The following is a 23,950-nucleotide window of genomic DNA, read 5'->3' as shown; positions in this document are numbered from 1 at the left end:
TGGATTATATTGTAGTGATTTATGATTGATATATTGTATTCTATTTCTGTCCCAGTTCTACGGTGATTCACTAATAAAGCAACCTAAAAATCATCAGTCAAGTCTTCAACCTTTTCATGGCCAGCTGGGTCCGCTACATTGGGCGCTAATAGAAAGGACGGGCGATTGGGGTGTTAACATGCACCCACGAGTGGGTGCACGGGGCTTAGAAGGGTCAATGTGTAAATTGTCTCCACTAGTCCTTACCCGTTCTGAATATATGAACAGCAAATCATGTTCAGTGTGCGATGTAATAGATCACATTACTGATAGGGGGGGAATTGTTTACAGATGGTCTTGGGAAGTTGGGTTGGGCACAAAAGTATAGGCGTCCCAGTATTAATCTGTGTCCGTCCCAACATGCATTTCACTGGTGACACGTGATTTGCGGGGAGATGAGTTGCGGTTGGATTATTTCATATAAATGGGTATTGTACTGTAAATATGACATGAATATGAATGCAAAGTAGTGGTTGAGGTGTGGACAGGCTAGCTGTTGGTGTTGTGCATGGTGAGATGTGTGCAAACGGTGTGGTTTAGTAGGAGAAGACGGCCAAAGGATGCAACACACACACACACACATGCGCGGCGCCAAATTGTATAGGGCACTCTTTGTTGTGTTGCGGCGGTAGCTAGAGGAAGCATGCCAGTGGGGTAACAGTGTGAACGGTGGCCTGTGATGCAGGTGTCGCTAAGGGGCGGAGGTGTGTGAGGGTGCGAGGTTAATTCACTAATAAATTCATTATTAATCATTAATGTGTCAAATCGAAAAAAGGGCTTCGTTAAGACCTCCATATTCATATGGTCAAAGCCTGTGTGAAAAGTGGGAGTGATTGGTGCAGGCAATGAGGAGATACGGCGGTGTTTCTGACAGAATGTCAGACATTGTTAGAATTATAGTATGATGATGTCTGTGCCCATGAGCATGTGAAGCCGCTGGGGTAACCGTACCTCATTAGCATTCTGTCCCAGGTCCAGTGGGGGCGTTTTGGGGGCTCGGCCGCCGGGGGCTCCGTCCCTCTCCGACGCGGGGTCTGTGTTGTCGGCGGGGATCTCGGAGCCCTGCGAGAGCAGGTCGTCGCTGCGGTTACCGTCCAGCCGGTCGTCCGTGTTGGTGCTGACCACGTCGGGCGTGCCGCTGTGGGAGTGGTCCGTGGTGTGGCCCTCCTCGCCGTCCGACACCGACAGGTTCTCTGAGCTGAACGTCGACGCCGACTGGCATTTGGTGATGCTGGTCGGACGTCTGAGAGAAAACAAACACGTCCTTTAGTTGCTTATCGGCGCGGTGGGGATTAACGTTCAGTTCAGTGTTCGAATCATTTAGTTCAAGAGAGATTAGTTCAAATGATTGGTTCACCGTTCCAACTTTCAGTGTTTCTGCCTTCCTTCTGTGCGCAGTGAGACTACAATACGCATGGAATATGTGCACATTCCTCTTTGTAGTATAATGATGTATAGAAGTAATACACAACTACAATAAAATAAAATAAAATACATTCACATGACTTTCAGCATGTCTTTAACTTAAAGAACCACTTCACCCTTTTTGCAACCAGATCTTATTTTAATTTCCTGGGGGGTTTTATGTGTGCAATGTGTGTTTTTAGATATTTTAGTCATGTATGGCGCCATGTTGTTCATGACCAAGCTTTGTCATGGAAATGTGGTCTCACTTCCTTCCTGGACTACAATTCACACGTCCATGCAGCCTCCCCCTCTCCACAAGGTGTGGCAGTGCACTAAAGCATTATGGTCATTGTAGGAATTCAACAATCCAGTCAAACCCTCCTAGTCAAACACTGTCTGTTCTTTGTCTAGGAACCATGCATCTTTATTTTGTTTCATACTGAAATGTGGTGTTTACTGTTGTTTTGTCCAGGAACAATACAATGTTCAACTTGCAATGCCATGCATGTCTAGAGTAAATGCCTATTCATAGTCTGGATTTACGGTGGTGAGGTGACCACCGCTCCGGTGGTGAGCTGACCACCGGAGCTGAAATAACGTTGAGCGGTGGTGAGTAAAAACAGAGTGAAGGGCTGGAGCGGTGGCGGTGGTTTGCTCTTCACCGCGGCTTGTGACGTCATGTTGTAGTTCGGTGGTCACCTAACCACAGAGAATCCAGACTATGTATGAGCCTTAAAGGTCTACCTCAGTCTGTCGTGTGAAGATAAGAACAACCCGCTCTCTGTGCTCACAGTCACACATAGTATTGACTTCCACGATCGCCTGAACGTAACATTTTTCACGTGAAAGACCTAATCATTTCGAACGAATCTCTCATGGACGTCCCACTGGTTTATAATAAGAACTGTTAACACATCATATGGAAAAAAAAGCCCTGCTCACCGTCTCCGTGGCAACTCCACTTCGCTGTCGACTTCGCCCTCCTCCTCTTCTGAAGACACGCCCCTCCTCTGTAGTCATGGCGACGGGGAAAAACAGAGACACAAATGAGGACGAGCTGAACATGTTCAGTAGAACGTGTAAAGGTTCCTTACGTGAACCTCATCTGATATACACGACATATAGCTGTGAAATAAAGGTTCCTTACTTGAACCTTCAAGGGAAAAGGCCTGCTCTACTCAGACAGTCTTATAAAGTTTCAGGCGTGTGCTGGGTGCAGATTCAAAATGAATAAAATCCGTACTCTCAGTCGAGTAAGAGTCTTTTTAATAATGACAGGGCTCCGCAGCAGCAGTCATACCAGACAGACAAACGTGTTTCGGCGCGCAGGCCTTCGTCAGTGTCAAAATTGGACATTTCGACACTGACGAAGGCCTGCACGCCGGAACGCGTTTGTCTGTCAAGAGAAAAAAATCCCACTCATTTGAAGTGAGTGGGTGCCTGATTAAGTGTTTAAACAAACATCATACTAAAACATTAAAAGTCCATAGACTTGGCTGCCACATGACGTCACAAATGTTGCTGTATTTTACATTTTATTAAATGTACCTGTTTCCGTGTGATGGCGGCCCGGTACAGGATGGCCGAGGGGGTGAGGTGCTGACCCCCCCCGATCCCCCCCGCTGACGAGCTGCCGCGGGGCAGCCGGATGGCGCCGGCGCCCGCCCCCGCCCCCTCCTCCTTGTCCTCTCCGCCCCCCAGGGAGCCCCGCCCCCCGGCCGCGCCCCTCCCCCCCCCGCAGGGCGAGTCGGGGCTGCTGGAGAACGGGAAGGAGGCGGCGTCCTCGCTGGGCGTGTCGCTGCGCGGCGGCGTCTCCGCCAGGTCGTCCAGGACGCCGCCCACCCCTCCCAGGCCCTCCGAGGCCCGCCGGCCCCCGGCGGACGAGGAGGAGGAGGGGTCTCCCTTCGTCTTCACGTGGCTCCCCCCTCCCCCGGCCTCCAGGGCGCTGCAGATCAGGTCCGGGCTGGAGGACGATAGCTGCCTGTGTGTTGTGTGGAACAAGGTTATTAACCCGTTCTGACCTGAGATCAGATTCTACAAATGTCTTCTACATCCTGACAGTTTTCTGAAAAAGCTATGTTTCTGTGTCAGTCGTTCTTTGATTTTTCAAAAATAGCAGACCTACAAGCTCGTAGCGCGCCACTCGGTGGCGCGCTACGAGCTTGTAGATCTGCTATTTTTCAATAGCTAAAGCATAACATAATGCTAACACCAAAAGGGGTTCCCGTTCAGAATGGGTTTCGACAGAGACTTTCACTTTCAGAATTATTCAAAAATAAGGGGCATTAAAAAAAACAAAGAAAACACACATAAGATGAAGACGATGAAATATTGAGATACAGATACAAGGCCGTCGTCAGTGGGTGATATATATATATTAAAACCTTCACCATACCTGGCTTGCTGCTCGTGGCTTAACCCCCGCATGGCCGCGCTGGGGTCCAGCAGCTGCTGCTTGCCGGACGGGTCGGCGCCGGCACCCGACCCGGCAGCAGAGATGGCGTTGACCACCAGTTGACCACCGGAGGATGGCGAGGGCAGGCGGGTGGCCTTGAGGCCCGCCAGGTCTCCGCTGCTGCCCTTGCCCGGCTTGCGGTGGCGGGTCTTCACGCGGCGGGACCGGCTGGGCGACGTGGAGGTCCGGTTGTTGTTGTTGTTGGGGGCGGGGCAGGAGGACGGGACGGTGACCTGCAGCACCGACAGGTCCATCTTGGGGAGGATGACCTCTGACTTGAGGATGTCTGGCCTGGGAAGAGGTCAAAGAAATGACACCTGTTCACCAGTCGTTGCCTTTTAGCAATCGTCGTAGTTGTCATAATGTGTCCGTTCCTCTTGTCACGGCCCCTTGGCCTGGCCTATGCTGTGTGTATGGTGTCAGTGGCGTGCACAGACATTTAGAGGGGCAGGTGCTCAAGTGAAAAAAAGGGCACCTTGTGCTGCGCATTTTGGGGCGGGAACCCATTTTGGTGCTTTAGCTATTGAAAAATAGCAGATCTACAAGCTCATAGCGCGCCACCGAGTGGCGCGCTACGAGCTTGTAGGTCTGCTATTTATTTTTTTATCGAAGAACCACTGACATAGAAACATAGCTTTAGATTGTGGGGGCCTAAATAATATAGTAGAAGCGTTTTTTTTATCAAGATTTGATCAATGTCACCGCATGGTCCACACACTAAAAAGTAAGAAAAAAAGAAAACGTTTTTTTTTAGCACATTGCCAAAAGGGCAGGGGGTGCTCTAGCACCCCCTAGTGTCTATCTGTGCACGCCACTGTATGGTGTACTGCCGTGTGTGTTTCTCCCACAGATCATGTGGGCGTCGGCCCACTTGAGACTCCTCATTAGGTGCATTTGAAGCACCTGATCAGTGCTCCTGAAACCCTTGCCAGCCATTCTCTTGGTCCCTCTCCAGATGACAGCACCCCTCTGTTTGTTTCCCTTTGCTGTTTGATTTGCACACTACAACACACCTTCACCATACTAACCACACATCCACACTGACACCACTGATCTCACTGACTTCCACATCTCATACATTCTGAAGCATTCTTTATATTAACCCATTCTCACCGGGCACCCATTTTGGTGTCAGCATCATGTTATGCTTTAGCTATTGAAAAATAGCAGATCTACAAGCTCATATCGCGCCACCGAGTGGCGCGATATGAGCTTGTAGGTCTGCTATTTTTGAAAAATCGAAGAACGACTGACATTTTTTTAATCTGATCTCAGGTCAGAATGGGTTTAATCAGACCAGTGTGTGTCCAGTGGAAAACCTCGTATGAATCTGATCTCAGGTCAGAATGGGTTAAGTTAATATTAGTTATCTCTTGTAAATAAATTATTGTTATTTTGAACACTGCTCCTGCGGGCCGGGTTATGGCACTCTGTATACAATAGCTTATGAAATGAACAGAAATGTCATAATTCCATAGAAGTCTGATGTAATGTATGCGTCCTACATATAGGTCACAGTTTTCTTCCCCCCATTCTGAATTCCCATAGACGTGTTTAATCGTCGGTGTCACGGGGCAGCCCGTGCCCTATAGATAACCGTCACCGACCCTATAGACTAAAGGGGAACAAACAGCCATACACTAATACACAGCTGCTTCCATTTAACAGCAATGGAGGACGGTGTGACTGGACCGTCATTAGTGTTGCCTGTTGTTCTTATTTTATTAAGGTACACTTCTACCATCAGAGGACACTGGTGTAAGTGCCTCGCCTAGAGTAGTAACCTGTTGGGCTGGGTAAATGTACTGTCTTTTTATTTTATTTTATTTGTATTCTCGTATTTGTGATGTACTGTCTTACCCTGTGGGCCACGAGCCTGTAATAAAGTTTATATATTATTTGTACAGACAATGAATTATAAAAAAGGATACAAAGATGGTGCGGGGGTTTTAACAGCATTTCTGTTGACTGGGAATTGTGTCTAATGATGATTGTTTGGCACCTGGCTCTCCTGCAGTACTGGTGATCCTCTTGATTGAGTGGGGGAAGGTACCAAGTGCTATAGAGCAGGAGGGGTGTTTGGCCTCTTTTCCACTATGGGGTGGAACAAGAACCAGAACTAGAACTTTCCAGATCCCAGAACTACCAGGAACCTGTGAAGTTCCAGAACCAAGTTCTGCTTCTGTTTCCATATAACCAGAACCCAGAACTAAAAAAAATAGGTTCAGGTTCTGGAAAGTTCTGGTTCCACCTTGCTAGTGGAAAAGGGGCCTTTGTCTAGTGTTTCAAGAGCTCTTGTGTTATAATGTTCTCTTATGTTAATAATGTGGCGCCTGAAATGTTTTCGTGTATTTGGAATAGGTTTAGTAAAACCATATATAATTGTGTAAATCAACTCATGGGCCGTAGTTTGTCTTATTTGAGTTAAGTGCTTACCAATTCATTCTGTGTTCTTGGTATGGTCTCACCTAGTATCAAAGGGAGGCTGCAGGATGCTGAGGTTCAGTAGAGGCTTGGGCAACAAGCAGGTAACACCCAGGGAGAGCTGCTAGGGATCCCCTTTTTGGAAGGGTTTATAAAGCCTAATACAGTTTCTTACATTCTGTGTTTTTGTTTCCTAATTTGCTTTCAAGCTAAGTTTCACCTGTCTTTTTGTGGGTTTAGTCTTCAGTGTTTTTGTTGGTCTGTTAGGCCTTAATCCACTGTAAATAGTGCTGCATCGGGGAGAAATAAAACCCTGGTATTGCTGGATTCTGTCACTTTTTGGAGCCTTGGCCACTCGGCCAACTTTACAGTCGGCGTAAAATGACTCTGTTCCAAAAAGAAACGAATGAGCCCGGTGGTTTGGCTCATATGGATATGAAGCATCAACTGACAGCGAGAAAACACTAACGTTGCGCCTACAAATTACATTAATTTAATTTTCGTCAGAAACAGATCAAATATATCTGTATATATAAGTGACTGACTATGGTAAACGATACAGAGCCACCTCCCATAGCACCGGAATAATTTGTTTATTGTTGGACCACAATTCTTAAGACAATGATTTTACGATGCCCCAATATTATTGTCCGTAGAAAAATTACCTCCGTGACCCGCAGGGGATGAACACGTGACGTCAGGGACTCTAAGCAAAGGTGAGTACCAACCCAATAGAGCCGAGAAAACATCTGTGTCATTTTAGATTTTTTTGCGTTGGCTATTCAAAAATAGCAGACATACAAGCTCGCTAGAGCATCACTTGTAGGCCTACATCTGCTATTTTCTAACGTTAAATAGAAGGTGTGAGAACTACTGATTAAGAATGGGTTAATGTTATATGCACCTCTTTCCAGAGGGCAGTTTCTGTGGCACGTTCCTCTTCTTGATGAACTTGTCCATGTTGTTGGAGGAGCTGCTCTGTCTGGAGGTGTGATGTTTCAACAGGCCGGGACACTTCTTATCCAGAGAATGCTCTCTCCTGGAACAACACAAAATATAACGGTACTTCTTATGCAGAGAATGCTCTCTCCTGGAACAACACAAAACATCACAGTACTTCTTATCCAGAGAATGCTCTCTGCTGGAGCAACACAACACATCACAGTACTTCTTATCCAGAGAATGCTCTCTCCTGGAACAACACAAAATATAACGGTACTTCTTATCCAGAGAATGCTCTCTCCTGGAACAACACAAAATATAACAGTACTTCTTATGCAGAGAATGCTCTCTCTCCTGGAACAACACAAAATATAACGGTACTTCTTATCCAGAGAATGCTCTCTCCTGGAGCAACACAAAATATAACGGTAGCCTACTTCTTATCCAGAGAATGCTCTCTGCTGGAGCAACACAACACATCACAGTACTTCTAATCCAGAGAATGCTCTCTCCTGGAGCAACACAAAATATAACGGTAGCCTACTTCTTATCCAGAGAATGCTCTCTGCTGGAGCAACACAACACATCACAGTACTTCTAATCCAGAGAATGCTCTCTGCTGGAGCAACACAACACATCACAGTACTTCTAATCCAGAGAATGCTCTCTCCTGGAGCAACACAAAATATAACGGTAGCCTACTTCTTATCCAGAGAATGCTCTCTGCTGGAGCAACACAACACATCACAGTACTTCTAATCCAGAGAATGCTCTCTGCTGGAGCAACACAACACATCACAGTACTTCTAATCCAGAGAATGCTCTCTCCTGGAGCAACACAAAATATAACGGTAGCCTACTTCTTATCCAGAGAATGCTCTCTGCTGGAGCAACACAACACATCACAGTACTTCTAATCCAGAGAATGCTCTCTCCTGGAGCAACACAAAATATAACGGTAGCCTACTTCTTATCCAGAGAATGCTCTCTGCTGGAGCAACACAACACATCACAGTACTTCTAATCCAGAGAATGCTCTCTGCTGGAGCAACACAACACATCACAGTACTTCTAATCCAGAGAATGCTCTCTCCTGGAGCAACACAAAATATAACGGTAGCCTACTTCTTATCCAGAGACTGCTCTCTCCTGGAACAACACAAAATATAACGGTAGCCTACTTCTTATCCAGAGAATGCGCTCTCCTGGAACAACACAAAATATAACGGTAGCCTACTTCTTATCCAGAGACTGCTCTCTCCTGGAACAACACAAAATATAACGGTACTTCTTATCCAGAGAATGCTCTCTCCTGGAACAACACAAAATATAACGGTACTTCTTATCCAGAGAATGCTCTCTCCTGGAACAACACAAAATATAACGGTACTTCTTATCCAGAGACTGCTCTCTCCTGGAACAACACAAAATATAACGGTACTTCTTATCCAGAGAATGCTCTCTCCTGGAACAACACAAAATATAACGGTACTTCTTATCCAGAGACTGCTCTCTCCTGGAACAACACAAAATATAACGGTACTTCTTATCCAGAGACTGCTCTCTCCTGGAACAACACAACACGTCACAGTACTTCTTCTTTTTTTTTTATGTTTCTTTTTTGGCTTTCGCCTTTATTTTATATATTTTATGGAGGGGCAGACAGTAGGCTGACAGGAAATGGGGAGAGAGAGCAGTAAAGGCCGTCGGGATCGGGAGTCGAACCCACGGCACACTGCCAGACTGGATTACCAGCCAAGGTGCCTGGACCGTTGAGCCATGGCCCAGGCCCATAACAGTACTTCTTAACCAGAGACTTTTTCTATAATGAACAAAATAATGTTTTATCTATATCTCTGGGATGACAACGTTGTAAAATTCTCAGTGTCCAAATGGGACCAAAATATGGACCGTATGGTCCATGGTATGGATCTCATAGTTACAGACCCATAAGGGTCCATTTGTACACTCTCAAATTTTCCATTTGGTTCTATTTGCCATTTTACGGTAGGTCAGAACAGCGGCAACTTTGGAAACAGACAAAAAGTGCTTCTCTCGCTCTGAAAGTTACATTTTGGGCTGTGTGTGGGCGAAACATTGGCGTTAGACCGTTGGAAAACACAAAATGCTTTTGTAAACACGATACAGGGTCAATTCACCGTGCCAAGGGAAGCCAGTTTCTCTCTGTTTCTCTCTGCCTGGAAAATACATTGTAAGTGAAGGGCATAAGGGCCAAAATGGATCCATTTGGACGGCAAAATGTTTCTACTGAACCTGTCCAGCTGGTTTCCTTGTCGCTATGACTACAGAGAGGCGGGCCGTGTCTTCACTGGAAGACGCGGGCGAATTGACAGTGAAGTGGAGTTGCCACGGAGACCGTGATTAAGGCTTCGTTATAAACAGTATGTTTTTTTATTAATGTCCTTAGAATGTGTTAATCTGTATCGGGCGGGGTCAACCACATGATGTGGCTATTGTCATAATAGGAGAACATTTGGGCGAAAACAGACATAACAAAGCTGATCTACCAGTGGTTTAAAGTTTAAACCACTTTAAACTTTAAACCACTGGTTCTCAAACCTTTTCAGCATCTGCTATTTTGTATTTTCAAAAGATTTTGAAAAGTTGTGAAATGGGACATTCTGCATAATGACTCTGAGTAGCCTACTTTCTACTTTTGGTACTTTAAGTACATTTTGATACCAATAATTTTGTACTTTTACCCAAGTAAATGTTTTAATTCCAGACTTCTACTTTTTCGTAAAAGTATTTATTTATACATTGCAATATTGATACAGTAAGAGCCATTATGACTCTTTGTTTTGTATATATTGATACTGTAAGAGCCATTATGACTCTTTGTTTTGTATATATTGATGCCATCGCAGCAGGACATGGGCGAGGCCAAAGTTGCCATGGTTACCCAGGGCATTTAAGCCTAGTCCCTGATTGAGCACAGGTGTTGCTGACAGGCAGAGGCACACTGTTTTAACCCATTCTGACCTGAGATCAGATTCATACGAGGTTTCCGCCGGACACACACTGGTCTGATGAACCCATTCTGACCTGAGATCAGATTCTAGAAATGTCAGTCGCTGTTCGATTTTTCAAAAATAGCAGACCTACAAGCTCGTATCGCGCCACTCGGTGGCGCGATATGAGCTTGTAGATCTGCTATTTTTCAATAGCTAAAGCATAACATGATGCCAACACCAAAATGGGTGCCCGTTCAGAATGGGTTAAGCCTAGTCCCTGATTGAGCACAGGTGTTGCTGACGGGCAGAGGCACACTGTTTTAAACTGTGTTTTGAGGAGCTGTGGTCTGACTCTATATCTATGCGACAGTTTATTTATGTATTCATTTCTTACTGAAGTATAGGACGGTGAGAATAAATATAATTTATCAACTCGACAAAGCGTTTGGACTGTAGTTATTAGAGAGCAGTAGAGCACACGTCTGAACAACCTTCTAGCCGTCAGTAACCAGTAGTGCCACCCTCCCGCGCACTCAGATCAGCCAACGCAGGGAAACTGGAAGTACCCTCACTAAAAACGCCGGGACAACGCTCCACACGTCCCAAACTCTTCTCCCTTCTGGCTCCAAAACTGTGGAATGCACTTCCCATTGCAGTCAGAACTGCAGCATCACTCCCAATCTTCCGCCGTAGCCTGAAAACCCACCTTTTCAGACTCCATCATGGCCCATAGCACTTACCCTAACCCCTTAGATAGCATTTCTGTTGGCTTAGATAGCATTTGACACAGACTTATAGCATGTTATGTAGACAGCACTATAATTGTATTGTATATAGTCATAGCACGTCATAGTACATATGTATAGCATATTAGTAAATATGTATAGTTTATTATGTATAGTGTATGTATAGTTTCATTATATAGATATTCCACTGTTACTTTCTTAGCTTACGCATGTTTCATGATAAATGCTTTTATGTGATGTATTCCCATGCTTTTGTTCTTGCTTAAATGTAAGTCGCTCTGGATTAAGAGCGTCTGCTAAATGCCTAAATTGTAAATTGTAAATTGTGCCAGAAGTATATAGGGCTTTGGGCACTACAGATACGTTTGCTACGTCAAAGAATGTGAGTACGTTTCCCAACACTAGCCCTCTAGGACCTTGGACCTCACTGTGAGAGCCCCTGGTTTGAACAGCATACTGTATATGTTGTGGGTTTAAACGGTACAGTAGGTACAGTACCTCTGTAGCTCCTTCTCTAGGTCCTTGGACCTCACTGTGAGAACCCCTGGTTTGAACAGCATACTGTATATCAGGGGGGGGGGGGGGGGGTCCCCAGATATAAATGGCATTAAATGGGGGTCAGTAGCCTCTGCATGTCAAACTGGGGGTCCTTTTCAAATGGGGTCTTGCCCTGAACATTAATTTCAGGGCAAGACCTCGACCTCGCGCGTGCCGACTCGGCCCCCAGCCTGGTACCCTAGTCAAAATATGGCCCGTGAGGAAAATTAATTGGGGAACCCTGCTGTATATGTTGTGTTTAAACGGTACAGTAGGTACCTCTGTAGCTCCTTCTCTTTGAGCTCCAGCTGCAACATGACGGCGTTCAGCTCCATGTACAGGTTGTTGGCCCTCTCCAGCTTGCGCTCATAGTGCTCACGGATGTCCAACGCATGCCTGAAAGGAACGCAGAGAAGGGGTTACTAATGACATCTTGGCTCTGCATGAGGGACTCTAAATACTCGCGGTACAAAAGAAAATGCACTCGAGGCCCTTCTTTTCTATTCAGTGGATAAAGGAGGGACACTGGAATATTATGGGACAACGTGAAAAGGCCCTGATAAACAGACCACCATGTATCGTTATTAACTCATTATGGATGCTGTATAGCATTATTATATACTGTTAGACTGTTCATACTAGTGGCCGATGATAGCCGCTCCATATACCCCAGCACTGTATTTATTTGCACAGAAACTCCCTGGTTTGTGCAGGCAGTCACATAGGGACTACTTTCTTGTATAGTGGAATTGTAATTAGAACATCATGTTGCCTTATTATTAGGTGTACATTTTAGAAAATATAATTCCAGATTTTCCAACGGCTAAGAGGGTCGGAACTCGGAAGCCCTCCGCTCCACGGCGTGCCTTTTAGCCGCTGTAAAACCCACGGTAAACCTTGTATAGAGAAAGATGACCCGCGGGTGGAACACAGACCTGAGCTCCTCTCTGCGTCGGTTGATCAGCTCCTCGTCCAGGCGGTGGAGGCAGGTACCTTCAGATTTAATCTTCTCAAAGTGCTGCTTCACCTCTTCCCGCCACTCCGCCTGGTGAATGACATTAACATTGAAGTGCAGCTGTCGAATGTAACTGAGATCGGCATGCTCGAAACGCAAAGTAGATCTTCTACTAGACTTTTTGTGTGACGCTATATTATGATCACGTAGGCCGGCGTAAAATACAAAAGGTTTAAATATGGAGATAAGAGGTTTCTTCCCCGAGAGCAATGATATTGAAGTTCGATGCAGCATCCCAGTACAGTGAACCAAACGTACCTGAGACTTGAAGTAGGTCTCCTGGGGGGTGGAGAGCAGGTCTGCTGACGTACCTGAGACTTGAAGTAGGTCTCCTGGCTGTGGGGTGGAGAGCAGGTCTGCTGACGTACCTGAGACTTGAAGTAGGTCTCCTGGGGGGTGGAGAGCAGGTCTGCTGACGTACCTGAGACTTGAAGTAGGTCTCCTGCGGGGTGGAGAGCAGGTCTGCTGACGTACCTGAGACTTGAAGTAGGTCTCCTGGGGGGTGGAGAGCAGGTCTGCTGACGTACCTGAGACTTGAAGTAGGTCTCCTGGGGGGTGGAGAGCAGGTCTGCTGACGTACCTGAGACTTGAAGTAGGTCTCCTGGGGGGTGGAGAGCAGGTCTGCTGACGTACCTGAGACTTGAAGTAGGTCTCCTGCGGGGTGGAGAGCAGGTCTGCTGACGTACCTGAGACTTGAAGTAGGTCTCCTGGGGGGTGGAGAGCAGGTCTGCTGACGTACCTGAGACTTGAAGTAGGTCTCCTGGGGGGTGGAGAGCAGGTCTGCTGACGTACCTGAGACTTGAAGTAGGTCTCCTGGGGGGTGGAGAGCAGGTCTGCTGACGTACCTGAGACTTGAAGTAGGTCTCCTGGGGGGTGGAGAGCAGGTCTGCTGACGTACCTGAGACTTGAAGTAGGTCTCCTGGGAGGTGGAGAGCAGGTCTGCTGACGTACCTGAGACTTGAAGTAGGTCTCCTGGGGGGTGGAGAGCAGGTCTGCTGACGTACCTGAGACTTGAAGTAGGTCTCCTGCGGGGTGGAGAGCAGGTCTGCTGACGTACCTGAGACTTGAAGTAGGTCTCCTGGGGGGTGGAGAGCAGGTCTGCTGACGTACCTGAGACTTGAAGTAGGTCTCCTGCGGGGTGGAGAGCAGGTCTGCTGACGTACCTGAGACTTGAAGTAGGTCTCCTGGGGGGTGGAGAGCAGGTCTGCTGACGTACCTGAGACTTGAAGTAGGTCTCCTGGGGGGTGGAGAGCAGGTCTGCTGAGGCGATGTCCAGATGCAGCAGGATCTGCCTGAAGGAAGGCCTGCTCCTGGGCTTGCAGTTCCTGTGAAGACAACGGGAGGCTTTCAGAAGGACTCTGTGCCGTTCAGAAGGACTCTGTGCCGTTCCACGGTTCACTACGTGTACTTATGTGTTAAAATAAATTCAGTTATGGGTCGACTTTAACCCGTTCTGACCTGAGATCAGATTAAAAAAATGTCTTCTACATCCTGACCATTTTCTGAAAAAGCTATGTTTCTATGTCAGTCGTTCTTCGATTTTTCAAAAATAGCAGACCTACAAGCTTGTAGTGCGCCACTCAGTGGCGCGCTATGAGCTTGTAGATCTGCTATTTTTCAATAGCTAAAGCATAACATAAGGCTAACACGCGTTTTCCTGCATGTGCAGGTCGTTCCAAAGCCTTCCATCTACTGAAGCTGGGGTTGGAAACTCCCACATCACACCTACGGTACGTCGCACTGCCAATCCGACCGATATGTCTGAGTAGTCACTGGTTTGAAGTCATCAGGCCAGAACCACCAAACCGGAAACAGAATTACCCAAGATAATTCCCCGCGATCAAGGGCATCATAATTTTAGGGCCTACCAAATAAAACCCTTGATGCGGCGTAGTTTAGCTCCTAGGAATAGTTTGTTTGGTAAATCGATATTTTTCCAACTCGTAGCGACTGGGAGGCTAAACTAGATGCAGTATTTTAAATGGGGATTGGGGGAACTGTCTGTGAGATGGAGGGTCACAGATTTAGAGGTGTGGCGGCGCACCTGTTGTGCATGGACTTGATCAAGGCACAACAGGTTAAATCAGTCATCTCCACAAACACCCAGGAGAGAGCCTCTGTCCGGACAGAGGAGAGGCGATAGCTCTCCACACCCAGCTCTGAGTTCAGTTCTAGTTTGACTCAGGCCAGGTGTGACTGCTTAAATCAGTCACCCTCCATCTCACACTGTCGAAAAAACCGGAATCACCAAACCAGACTTTTTTCAGTTTCAGTGGCCTAGACCAGATCACACAGGCCAGTTTGGAATGACTAACAGGCTTTCCTCCGAGGTGGGAAGTCTGGTGACACGAGGCTACTCACCAGGTCTGTCCTAACAGGCTTTCCTCCGAGGTGGGAAGTCTGGTGACACGAGGCTACTCACCAGGTCTGTCCTAACAGGCTTTCCTCCGAGGTGGGAAGTCTGGTGACACGAGGTTAATGAATAACAGGCTTTCCTCCGAGGTGGGAAGTCTGGTGACACGAGGCTACTCACCAGGTCTGCCGGAGGAGGATCTTGAATCCGTCGGGGCAGCTCTCTGGGATGGGCAGCTGCAGACTGTTGTTGCCCACGCCCCAGATGATGGCGGACGAGTCCACGTCCTTGTACGGGACTTCTCCGGTGAGCATCTCCCACAACACCACCCCAAACGACCTGCCACAATGACATAATTATGACTTACAGTAATGACCCACTGCACCTCTGCACAAAGGCAAGAGATGTGCAATCATTGCTTTATCTTTGTGGTGTTCCAGTAGCCTGATTTCGTTACACTTCATTATTCAGACTGAAAGCCGTTAGTTAGTTTTACATTTACCAGACATCGACTTTCTCTGACACCGGCTCGTTCCTGATGACTTCGGGGGCCATCCACGCCACTGTGCCAGCGAAAGACATCTTGGTGCTTTTGTCGCTGAGCTCCTTGGCGGTACCGAAGTCGGAGATCTTTACCAGGTCGTCGTGTGTGATCAGCATGCTGTAAAAAGCACAGGGCAGAAGATACATCATTACGGGGGGCTTTATTTTTCGGAATAATTTGTTTTTATGTCGTTTATTTCACAGTTTTGAACATTATGATATTGTTTTTTGTGTTAGTTTTACAAAGAGTGAAGAAGCCAATCTTATTCAAGCCTCAAGCGTTCCTTTCATTCCTGTTAACTGTGGGTCTAGTTTGGCATTTCTTCAAACCAAGACTGAATACAATATCCTACTTTCATTGCTGACGGCTCGCAGCAGCAACATTTAATTACCGTCTAGTTCTGTCAGCATTTCCATTGGGACCCAAATACATTAGAACACACCTGTGTGAAGTGAGGCGCTAATATAATAAAGTCTAACTCATGTTGATTAGGTGATGTAAAACAAACGGTGCAAATGTAAACATTAAACGCCATTAACAATAAACAAAGAGACAATATGAGTAATGACTAATGAGGCAAATTATGACGTAGATTTTCCCTTCATTGTCAATGGCGTTTACAAAACAAACATTGAACTAAAAACTAACATTAAACCTGTGTATAAAAACAGAGTGAAAGAATTCCAGCACCATGGCCAGCATCAAAGTGGGCTGGAATCAGCCCTCCAGTAGGTCATTAAATAGATGCATTATACTGTTCTCTCTCGTGTAACATTTTCAAATGACATTCTCTTCCAGTTTCTAAGATTTTTGTCAGTTAACAACCGAGTAATATGTGCTCAAATGCCAGACCTGTGCCTCCTTACTTTGCTGTGCTATCGTATAATCACCAGCTCTGACCTTCCTTTCAACTGGCTCGGTTGACACCATGCTGTGCTCCGTGCTCCATGCTCCGCCCAGCCACACTGTAGCACGCTTCAGGTCAACAACATGCCGTTGTCAGGCAGAAACTCTTATATCCATATTTAAACGTTTGTGTTGTTTAGGGGGGACATTAACGCCCTACTTGATCTTGCTACAGTGTCACACAATAGAGAGTATGCACATGCATGATTCTCCCCATCAGGACACGCCCCCCCTCATCTAGACTGAGTGGCAAAACATTGAGCAGCATGTTGGAGTGTTGGAGTTTGGAAGCGCTCGTTGGAAATCACTCAACCGTCCTGCGTAGCACCTGTTTCTAAATGTCACATAATGCAGGAGGCAGCAAAATGATGAAAACAATCACTTCCGAACTCTGACACTTAATAATCAAATGCAGGGTTATTTCTTGACAGAAAGTAGCTCATAACGTTTCTATGGTGGATTTTTATGAAACAAAAACTTTGCAGATAGAAAGAGGAGAATTCAAGCTTTTCGTACAGCTGCAATGTTGGTGAGTTTAACATTGTTTAATGCAATCAGACAGGACTTTTCTGTGTGGATGAATGGGCCAGAAAGTAGTGCCACTCAGTGGGCGTTCCCACATAACTTCCAGGTACGATGATGTCATGTGCATACCCTCAATTAAGCATCAAAGGCAGAGCTACCAACCTGCACACATTTTGTGTACCAACCACGCAATTCTAGGTGTCTATACACCTATAATTGCGTGGTTGGTACACAAAATGTGTGCAGGTTGGTAGCTCTGCAAAGGTAGCAGATCCACAAGTAGCAGATGGACAAGCTGGTGGTGTTTGATGACCACAGTGACTTACTTGGGGGACTTGAGGTCTCTGTGGATGATCTTGTGGAGGTGGAGGTAGTTCATGCCCCCGGCGATGCCCATGGCCCAGTCTATCAGCAGGGAGGGGGTGATCTTCCGTCCGGCTCGGAGGACCTCGTAGAGCTGCCCCTGGGCACAGTACTCCATCAGGATGCAGTAGCACGGGGCCTGGGTGCAGATCCCCCTGGGAGGGGAGGGAGGGGGGGAGGGGAGCGGAGGGGAGGGGAGGGGAGGGGAGGGGAGCAGAGGGGAGGAGAGGGGAGGGGAGGAGAGGAGAGGAGAGGAGAGGAGAGGAGAGGAGAGGAGAGGAGAGGAGAGGAGAGGAGAGGAGAGGAGAGGAGAGGAGAGGAGAGGAGAGGAGAGGAGAGGAGAGGAGAGGAGAGGAGAGGAGAGCGGAGCAGAGAGGAGAGATGTGGTGGGAAATGGCAATGTGTGAGAGTATAATAATAATAACTTTATTTATATAGCACCTTTTCCAAAAAAACAGTTTACAAAGTGCTTTACAGATAATAATAGCAGTAAAAATACAATAACAATAAAACAAAACAAAAGAAACACAATTAAAACATTTCATGAAAAAGGCTGTGCAATAAAGGTGAGTTTTTAATCGCGATTTAAAAGAGGACAGGCCTACTGAGTTAGCCAGCCTGAGATCCTCAGGCAGTGAGTTCCACAGCCAGGGGCCCGTACAGCAAAGGCCCGGGCGCCTTTTGTAGTGAGTTCCACAGCCAGGGGCCCGTACAGCAAAGGCCCGGGCGCCTTTTGTAGTGAGTTCCACAGCCAGGGGCCCGTACAGCAAAGGCCCGGGCGCCTTTTGTAGTGAGTTCCACAGCCGAGGGGCCCGTACAGCAAAGGCCCCGGGCGCCGAGGGGCCCGTACAGCAAAGGCCTGAGGCAGTGAGTTCCACAGCCGAGGGGCCCGTACAGCAAAGGCCCGGGCGCCTTTTGTAGTGAGTTCCACAGCCGAGGGGCCCGTACAGCAAAGGCCCCGGGCGCCGAGGGGCCCGTACAGCAAAGGCCTGAGGCAGTGAGTTCCACAGCCGAGGGGCCCGTACAGCAAAGGCCTGAGGCAGTGAGTTCCACAGCCGAGGGGCCCGTACAGCAAAGGCCTGAGGCAGTGAGTTCCACAGCCGAGGGGCCCGTACAGCAAAGGCCTGAGGCAGTGAGTTCCACAGCCGAGGGGCCCGTACAGCAAAGGCCTGAGGCAGTGAGTTCCACAGCCGAGGGGCCCGTACAGCAAAGGCCCGGGGGGCCCGAGGGGCCCGAGGGGCCCGTACAGCAAAGGCCCCGGGCGCCTTTTGTAATAAGGCGAGATGTTGGAACCTTCAACAGGGTTTTGCTGGATGATCTCAGGCAGCGGTAGAGACAGTGGTGCAAAGTAACTAAGTAAATTTTCTTTACTCAAGTACAATTTTGAGGTATTTGTACTTTACTTGAGTATTTTCAATTTCCAATACTTTGACTTCTAATCCACTACATCTCAGAGACGAATATTGTACTTTTAAATAGCAGATCTACAAGCTCACAATGTGCCGCATTGCGAAAATGACTGTAGAGAAGCAGCTCAACTCAACAAGGTACAACATAATGTTGGTACCATTTCCCTGACATACTATGTCAGGAAAATGGTACCAACATCATCGCTGTTGGGCAGCATGCCAGAGACTGGGGGCCCTATCTTGAACCACCCCTTACCCCTTATCCCTAAACTTATTTGCCATGTTTTACTATTTTAAAACATTTTAAAATAGTCCAACTAGCCAATGTACATTGACACATTGTGAGCTTGTAGATCAGCTATTTGAACTATTTTAAAATGGTAAAAAATGTCAAATAAGTTTAGGGATAAATAAGGGGTATGGGGTTGGCTGTGAATGAGGGTTCCTTACTTGAAGGTGATGATGTTGGGGTGCTTGAGTTTGCGGAGGTGTTTGATCTCCGTCTCCTTGATGTCGCGCACCTTCTTCACGGCCACGTCCTCGCCGTGGTAGCGGCCCAGGAAGACCGCCCCCTGGGCGCCGCTGCCCACCCACTGCAGGTCGGAGATCTCCTCGAACGGGACCTCCCAGGGGTCTGCACGCACAGCGCAACACAGCAGGGGTGGAACCATACATTTACATTAACGGGACCTCCCAGGGGTCTGCACGCACAGCGCAACACAGCAGGGGTGGAACCATACATTTTAACAGAACGGGACCTCCCAGGGGTCTGCACGCACAGCGCAACACAGCAGGGGTGGAACCATACATTTTAACAGCGATACGACGGATATACGCATCACGATACATGGTTGACGATACGATACACGGACGATATTGTTGGCTAGGTTAGCAGTTTGCATGTGGGACATTTGTGGTCTTTAGTGGTCTTTTATCTGTTGACAAAATTAGCAGTATATTTAGTCAGCTAATAGTTAAAATCCTGGCGGAGACATCGACCACGTGGTGTCTTAAGAAGAGATGTGCGCACGTGCAGAACAAGAGAGACGAGCAGATGAATAGTTTATGAGGTCCAAGTGTTGAGATCTGAACACATACGTCACCTCGCCAACAGCTGCGTGAGTGCGTACGTAGACCTTACCTTCTGGTGTGTGTTTGTGTTCAGTAGAGTAGGCCTTACCTTCTGGTGTGTGTTTGTGTTCAGTAGAGTAGGCCTTACCTTCTGGTGTGTGTTTGTGTTCAGTAGAGTAGGCCTTACCTTCTGGTGTGTGTTTGTGTTCAGTAGAGTAGGCCTTACCTTCTGGTGTGTGTTTGTGTTCAGTAGAGTAGGCCTTACCTTCTGGTGTGTGTTTGTGTTCAGTAGAGTAGGCCTTACCTTCTGGTGTGTGTTTGTGTTCAGTAGAGTAGGCCTTACCTTCTGGTGTGTGTTTGTGTTCAGTAGAGTAGGCCTTACCTTCTGGTGTGTGTTTGTGTTCAGTAGAGTAGGCCTTACCTTCTGGTGTGTGTTTGTGTTCAGTAGAGTAGACCTTACCCTCTGGTGTGTGTTTGTGTTCAGTAGAGTAGGCCTTACCTTCTGGTGTGTGTTTGTGTTCAGTAGAGTAGGCCTTACCTTCTGGTGTGTGTTTGTGTTCAGTAGGGTAGGCCTTACCTTCTGGTGTGTGTTTGTGTTCAGTAGAGTAGACCTTACCCTCTGGTGTGTGTTTGTGTTCAGTAGAGTAGGCCTTACCTTCTGGTGTGTGTTTGTGTTCAGTAGAGTAGGCCTTACCTTCTGGTGTGTGTTTGTGTTCAGTAGAGTAGGCCTTACCTTCTGGTGTGTGTTTGTGTTCAGTAGAGTAGGCCTTACCTTCTGGTGTGTGTCTGTGTTCAGTAGAGTAGGCCTTACCTTCTGGTGTGTGTTTGTGTTCAGTAGAGTAGGCCTTACCTTCTGGTGTGTGTTTGTGTTCAGTAGAGTAGGCCTTACCTTCTGGTGTGTGTTTGTGTTCAGTAGAGTAGGCCTTTCCTTCTGGTGTGTGTTTGTGTTCAGTAGAGTAGGCCTTACCTTCTGGTGTGTGTTTGTGTTCAGTAGAGTAGGCCTTTCCTTCTGGTGTGTGTTTGTGTTCAGTAGAGTAGGCCTTACCTTCTGGTGTGTGTTTGTGTTCAGTAGAGTAGGCCTTACCTTCTGGTGTGTGTTTGTGTTCAGTAGAGTAGGCCTTACCTTCTGGTGTGTGTTTGTGTTCAGTAGAGTAGGCCTTACCTTCTGGTGTGTGTTTGTGTTCAGTAGAGTAGGCCTTACCTTCTGGTGTGTGTTTGTGTTCAGTAGAGTAGGCCTTACCTTCTGGTGTGTGTTTGTGTTCAGTAGAGTAGGCCTTACCTTCTGGTGTGTGTTTGTGTTCAGTAGAGTAGACCTTACCTTCTGGTGTGTGTTTGTGTTCAGTAGAGTAGGCCTTACCTTCTGGTGTGTGTTTGTGTTCAGTAGAGTAGGCCTTACCTTCTAGTGTGTGTTTGTGTTCAGTAGAGTAGGCCTTACCTTCTGGTGTGTGTTTGTGTTCAGTAGAGTAGGCCTTTCCGATCATGGTCCAGACGGGTTTCAGACACCCAAACAGCCCCTCCAGGAACCCCCCGCCGCCGCCCGCCTGCAGCCGCACGTTGTCCGCGTGGCCACCGCGCACGGCGCCTCCGGCCTCCGCGCTGACCCCCGCCTCGGCCCCGCCCCCGCCGCACTGACACTGACACGCCTCGTGTTCGTGATGCAGCTTCAGCACGCTGTTGTCAAAGTGGGCGGGGCCGCCGCCGCCGCCGTCGCCGCTGCTGGGGGTGGGGCTGCTGCCGCTGCCGCACGTGTGGGGCTGTCCTGCCCCGCCCACCTCCGCCACGGACAGCAGGTTGCGGATCACGCACTGCGTGGGCGTCAGGTCCATCTCGGGCGTGCGGCAGTCGTTGGAGGGCGTGCGCTCGCCGGCATCCAGCCGGCGGTAGGACGGCCCATCCGAGATGGGGGTGCTGAAGCCCGACAGGGAGGGGGAGGGGGTCTCATGGATGCAGGTCCCACTCATCGGGGGGGTGAGTCCATCCAGGAGGTGGTGAGCGGAGGAAGGACTGGAGTCTGAAAGGAGAGAGTTATATGAGGAGGACATGTTCTAAATTATACAAGACACGAGGTCTTATTTATCCGGTCGTACTCGATAGCACCCCCCACCAACTCTGGACGTATAGATGCCATAGCCTGGGAGGACTGCCGTTCAGAGTATGGGTCCCCCATTGAGGTCTCTCTTCCCATTGGCTCAGAGGACAGCCAATGATCAAAAAGTAAGATCGAACACAGCCCAGCCCATCAGTTTCAGGCAGCGGACTGACCTCCTGCCTCCTTCCATGTGAGCTTGTAGATCTGCTATTTTCAAATGGCCGAAATGTATAGGGTTGAATTACGTGGTTACTGTAGCCTATCTACAAAGTAACTATTAACTAAAGTTTTCAAATAAGTGGAGTAAAAGTACAATATTTGGATCTGAGATGTAGTGGAGTAGAAGTAAAAGTATTGGGAATTGGAAATACTCCAGTAAAGTACAAATACCTCAAAATTGTAATTAAGTACAGTACTTGTAAATGTACTTCTTTACATTCCACCACTGATAAAAATCATTTCAGCACTGGACAGCTCCACCAGGTGTATATAGATTGTGGACTAAGGCAGAGGCAAACATTTCCAAGTCAAGGACCCCCAAATTCATGTGTATTTATTTAGCCACAGACCCCCGTGTGAAAAGGTTGTGTGCCATGGAACCACAAAAGAGAAGATTTGTGTTAAAACAATTAACATTTCTCTCTCCATATTAACCCATTCTGACCTGAGATCAGATTCATACGAGGTTTCCACTGGACACACACTGGTCTGATGAACCCATTCTGACCTGAGATCAGATTCTAAAAATGTCAGTCGCTCTTCGATGTTATGTCATGCTATGTCATGTTATGCTTTAGCTATTGAAAAATAGCAGACCTACAAGCTCATAGCGCGCCACCGAGTGGCACGCTATGAGCTTGTAGGTCTGCTATATTTCAATAGCTAAAGCATAACATGATGCTGACACCAAAATGGGTTCCCGTTCAGAATGGGTTAAACGCTCTTAGAACTAATCATGTAGGCCTACTATTACTACTACTACTACTACTACTACTCATCATCATTTTTCGACTGCGGTCGAGATCATGGATTTCACAATGCCATGCCAGACTTCCCGGTTCTGCATTGCCATCCTGCTTATACTGATGCATGTCTGGTCTGCTTTGAGGCAGGACTCCAGAGAAGAAGGGAAGATATAACCTCATTGTCAGCTCTGTATATCAGTGGCCGGCAAACTGTGTTCTTCTGGATCGGACTAGTGAAGAAACACGGGGAAGGTTGCCGTATATTAGATCAGTCGATGGGTCGACTAGTGAAGAAACACGGGGAAGGTTGCCCGTATATTAGATCAGTCGATGGGTGGACTAGTGAAGAAACACGGGGAAGGTTGACCGTATATTAGATCAGTCGATGGGTGGAATAGTGAAGAAACACGGGGAAGGTTGACCGTATATTAGATCAGTCGATGGGTGGACTAGTGAAGAAACACGGGGAAGGTTGCCCGTATATTAGATCAGTCGATGGGTGGACTAGTGAAGAAACACGGGGAAGGTTGACCGTATATTAGATCAGTCGATGGGTGGACTAGTGAAGAAACACGGGGAAGGTTGACCGTATATTAGATCAGTCGATGGGTGGACTAGTGAAGAAACACGGGGAAGGTTGACCGTATATTAGATCAGTCGATGGGTGGACTAGTGAAGAAACACGGGGAAGGTTGCCGTATATTAGATTAGTCGATGGGTGGACTAGTGAAGAAACACGGGGAAGGTTGACCGTATATTAGATCAGTCGATGGGTGGACTAGTGAAGAAACACGGGGAAGGTTGCAGTATATTAGATCAGTCGATGGGTGGACTAGTGAGGAAACACGGGGAAGGTTGACCGTATATTAGATCAGTCAATGGGTGGACTAGTGAGGAAACACAGGGAAGGTTGCCGTATATTAGATCAGTCGATGGGTGGACTAGTGAGGAAACACGGGGAAGGTTGCCGTATATTAGATTAGTCGATGGGTGGCGATTCCAAGACAGATTTTGCGCTCTCATTAGACGGCGGGTATAAGTGCCATCCAACCGTTTCTCTAGTTTCTTTGAAAGTGTCCTTAGAACTAGTCGTGTAGGCCTACTACTAATAACTGATAATATACGTTAAATGTTTAACATGCAGAGTCTAAATCACCTAAACACCAAATTCAACAAAACATTTTG

General features: G+C 47.4%; 1 protein-coding gene across 1 annotated transcript in view; it reads right to left on the bottom strand.

Moving 5' to 3' along the window:
• map3k12 (mitogen-activated protein kinase kinase kinase 12) overlaps window positions 1-21,672 on the bottom strand; it is a gene marked incomplete at both ends in the record, with an annotated part of 28,065 nt that extends 6,393 nt beyond the window's left edge. Inside the window, 14 exon segments of the mRNA XM_083769882.1 lie at window positions 991-1,282; window positions 2,389-2,456; window positions 2,995-3,427; window positions 3,842-4,192; window positions 7,230-7,364; window positions 11,805-11,921; window positions 12,461-12,570; window positions 12,799-12,819; window positions 13,757-13,865; window positions 15,074-15,232; window positions 15,396-15,554; window positions 17,195-17,386; window positions 19,091-19,274; window positions 21,147-21,672. Of these exon segments, the coding sequence (XP_083626008.1) occupies window positions 991-1,282; window positions 2,389-2,456; window positions 2,995-3,427; window positions 3,842-4,192; window positions 7,230-7,364; window positions 11,805-11,921; window positions 12,461-12,570; window positions 12,799-12,819; window positions 13,757-13,865; window positions 15,074-15,232; window positions 15,396-15,554; window positions 17,195-17,386; window positions 19,091-19,274; window positions 21,147-21,672 (2,856 nt within the window).
• Window positions 21,673-23,950: the final 2,278 nt, after the last annotated feature.

This window comes from Protomyctophum parallelum (assembly GCF_964188405.1).
Source record: "Protomyctophum parallelum genome assembly, chromosome: 7".
NCBI classification, from domain to species: domain Eukaryota; kingdom Metazoa; phylum Chordata; class Actinopteri; order Myctophiformes; family Myctophidae; genus Protomyctophum; species Protomyctophum parallelum.
The sequence above is the reverse complement of the archived record's forward strand: the minus strand, read 5'-3'. Positions and strand labels throughout refer to the sequence as shown.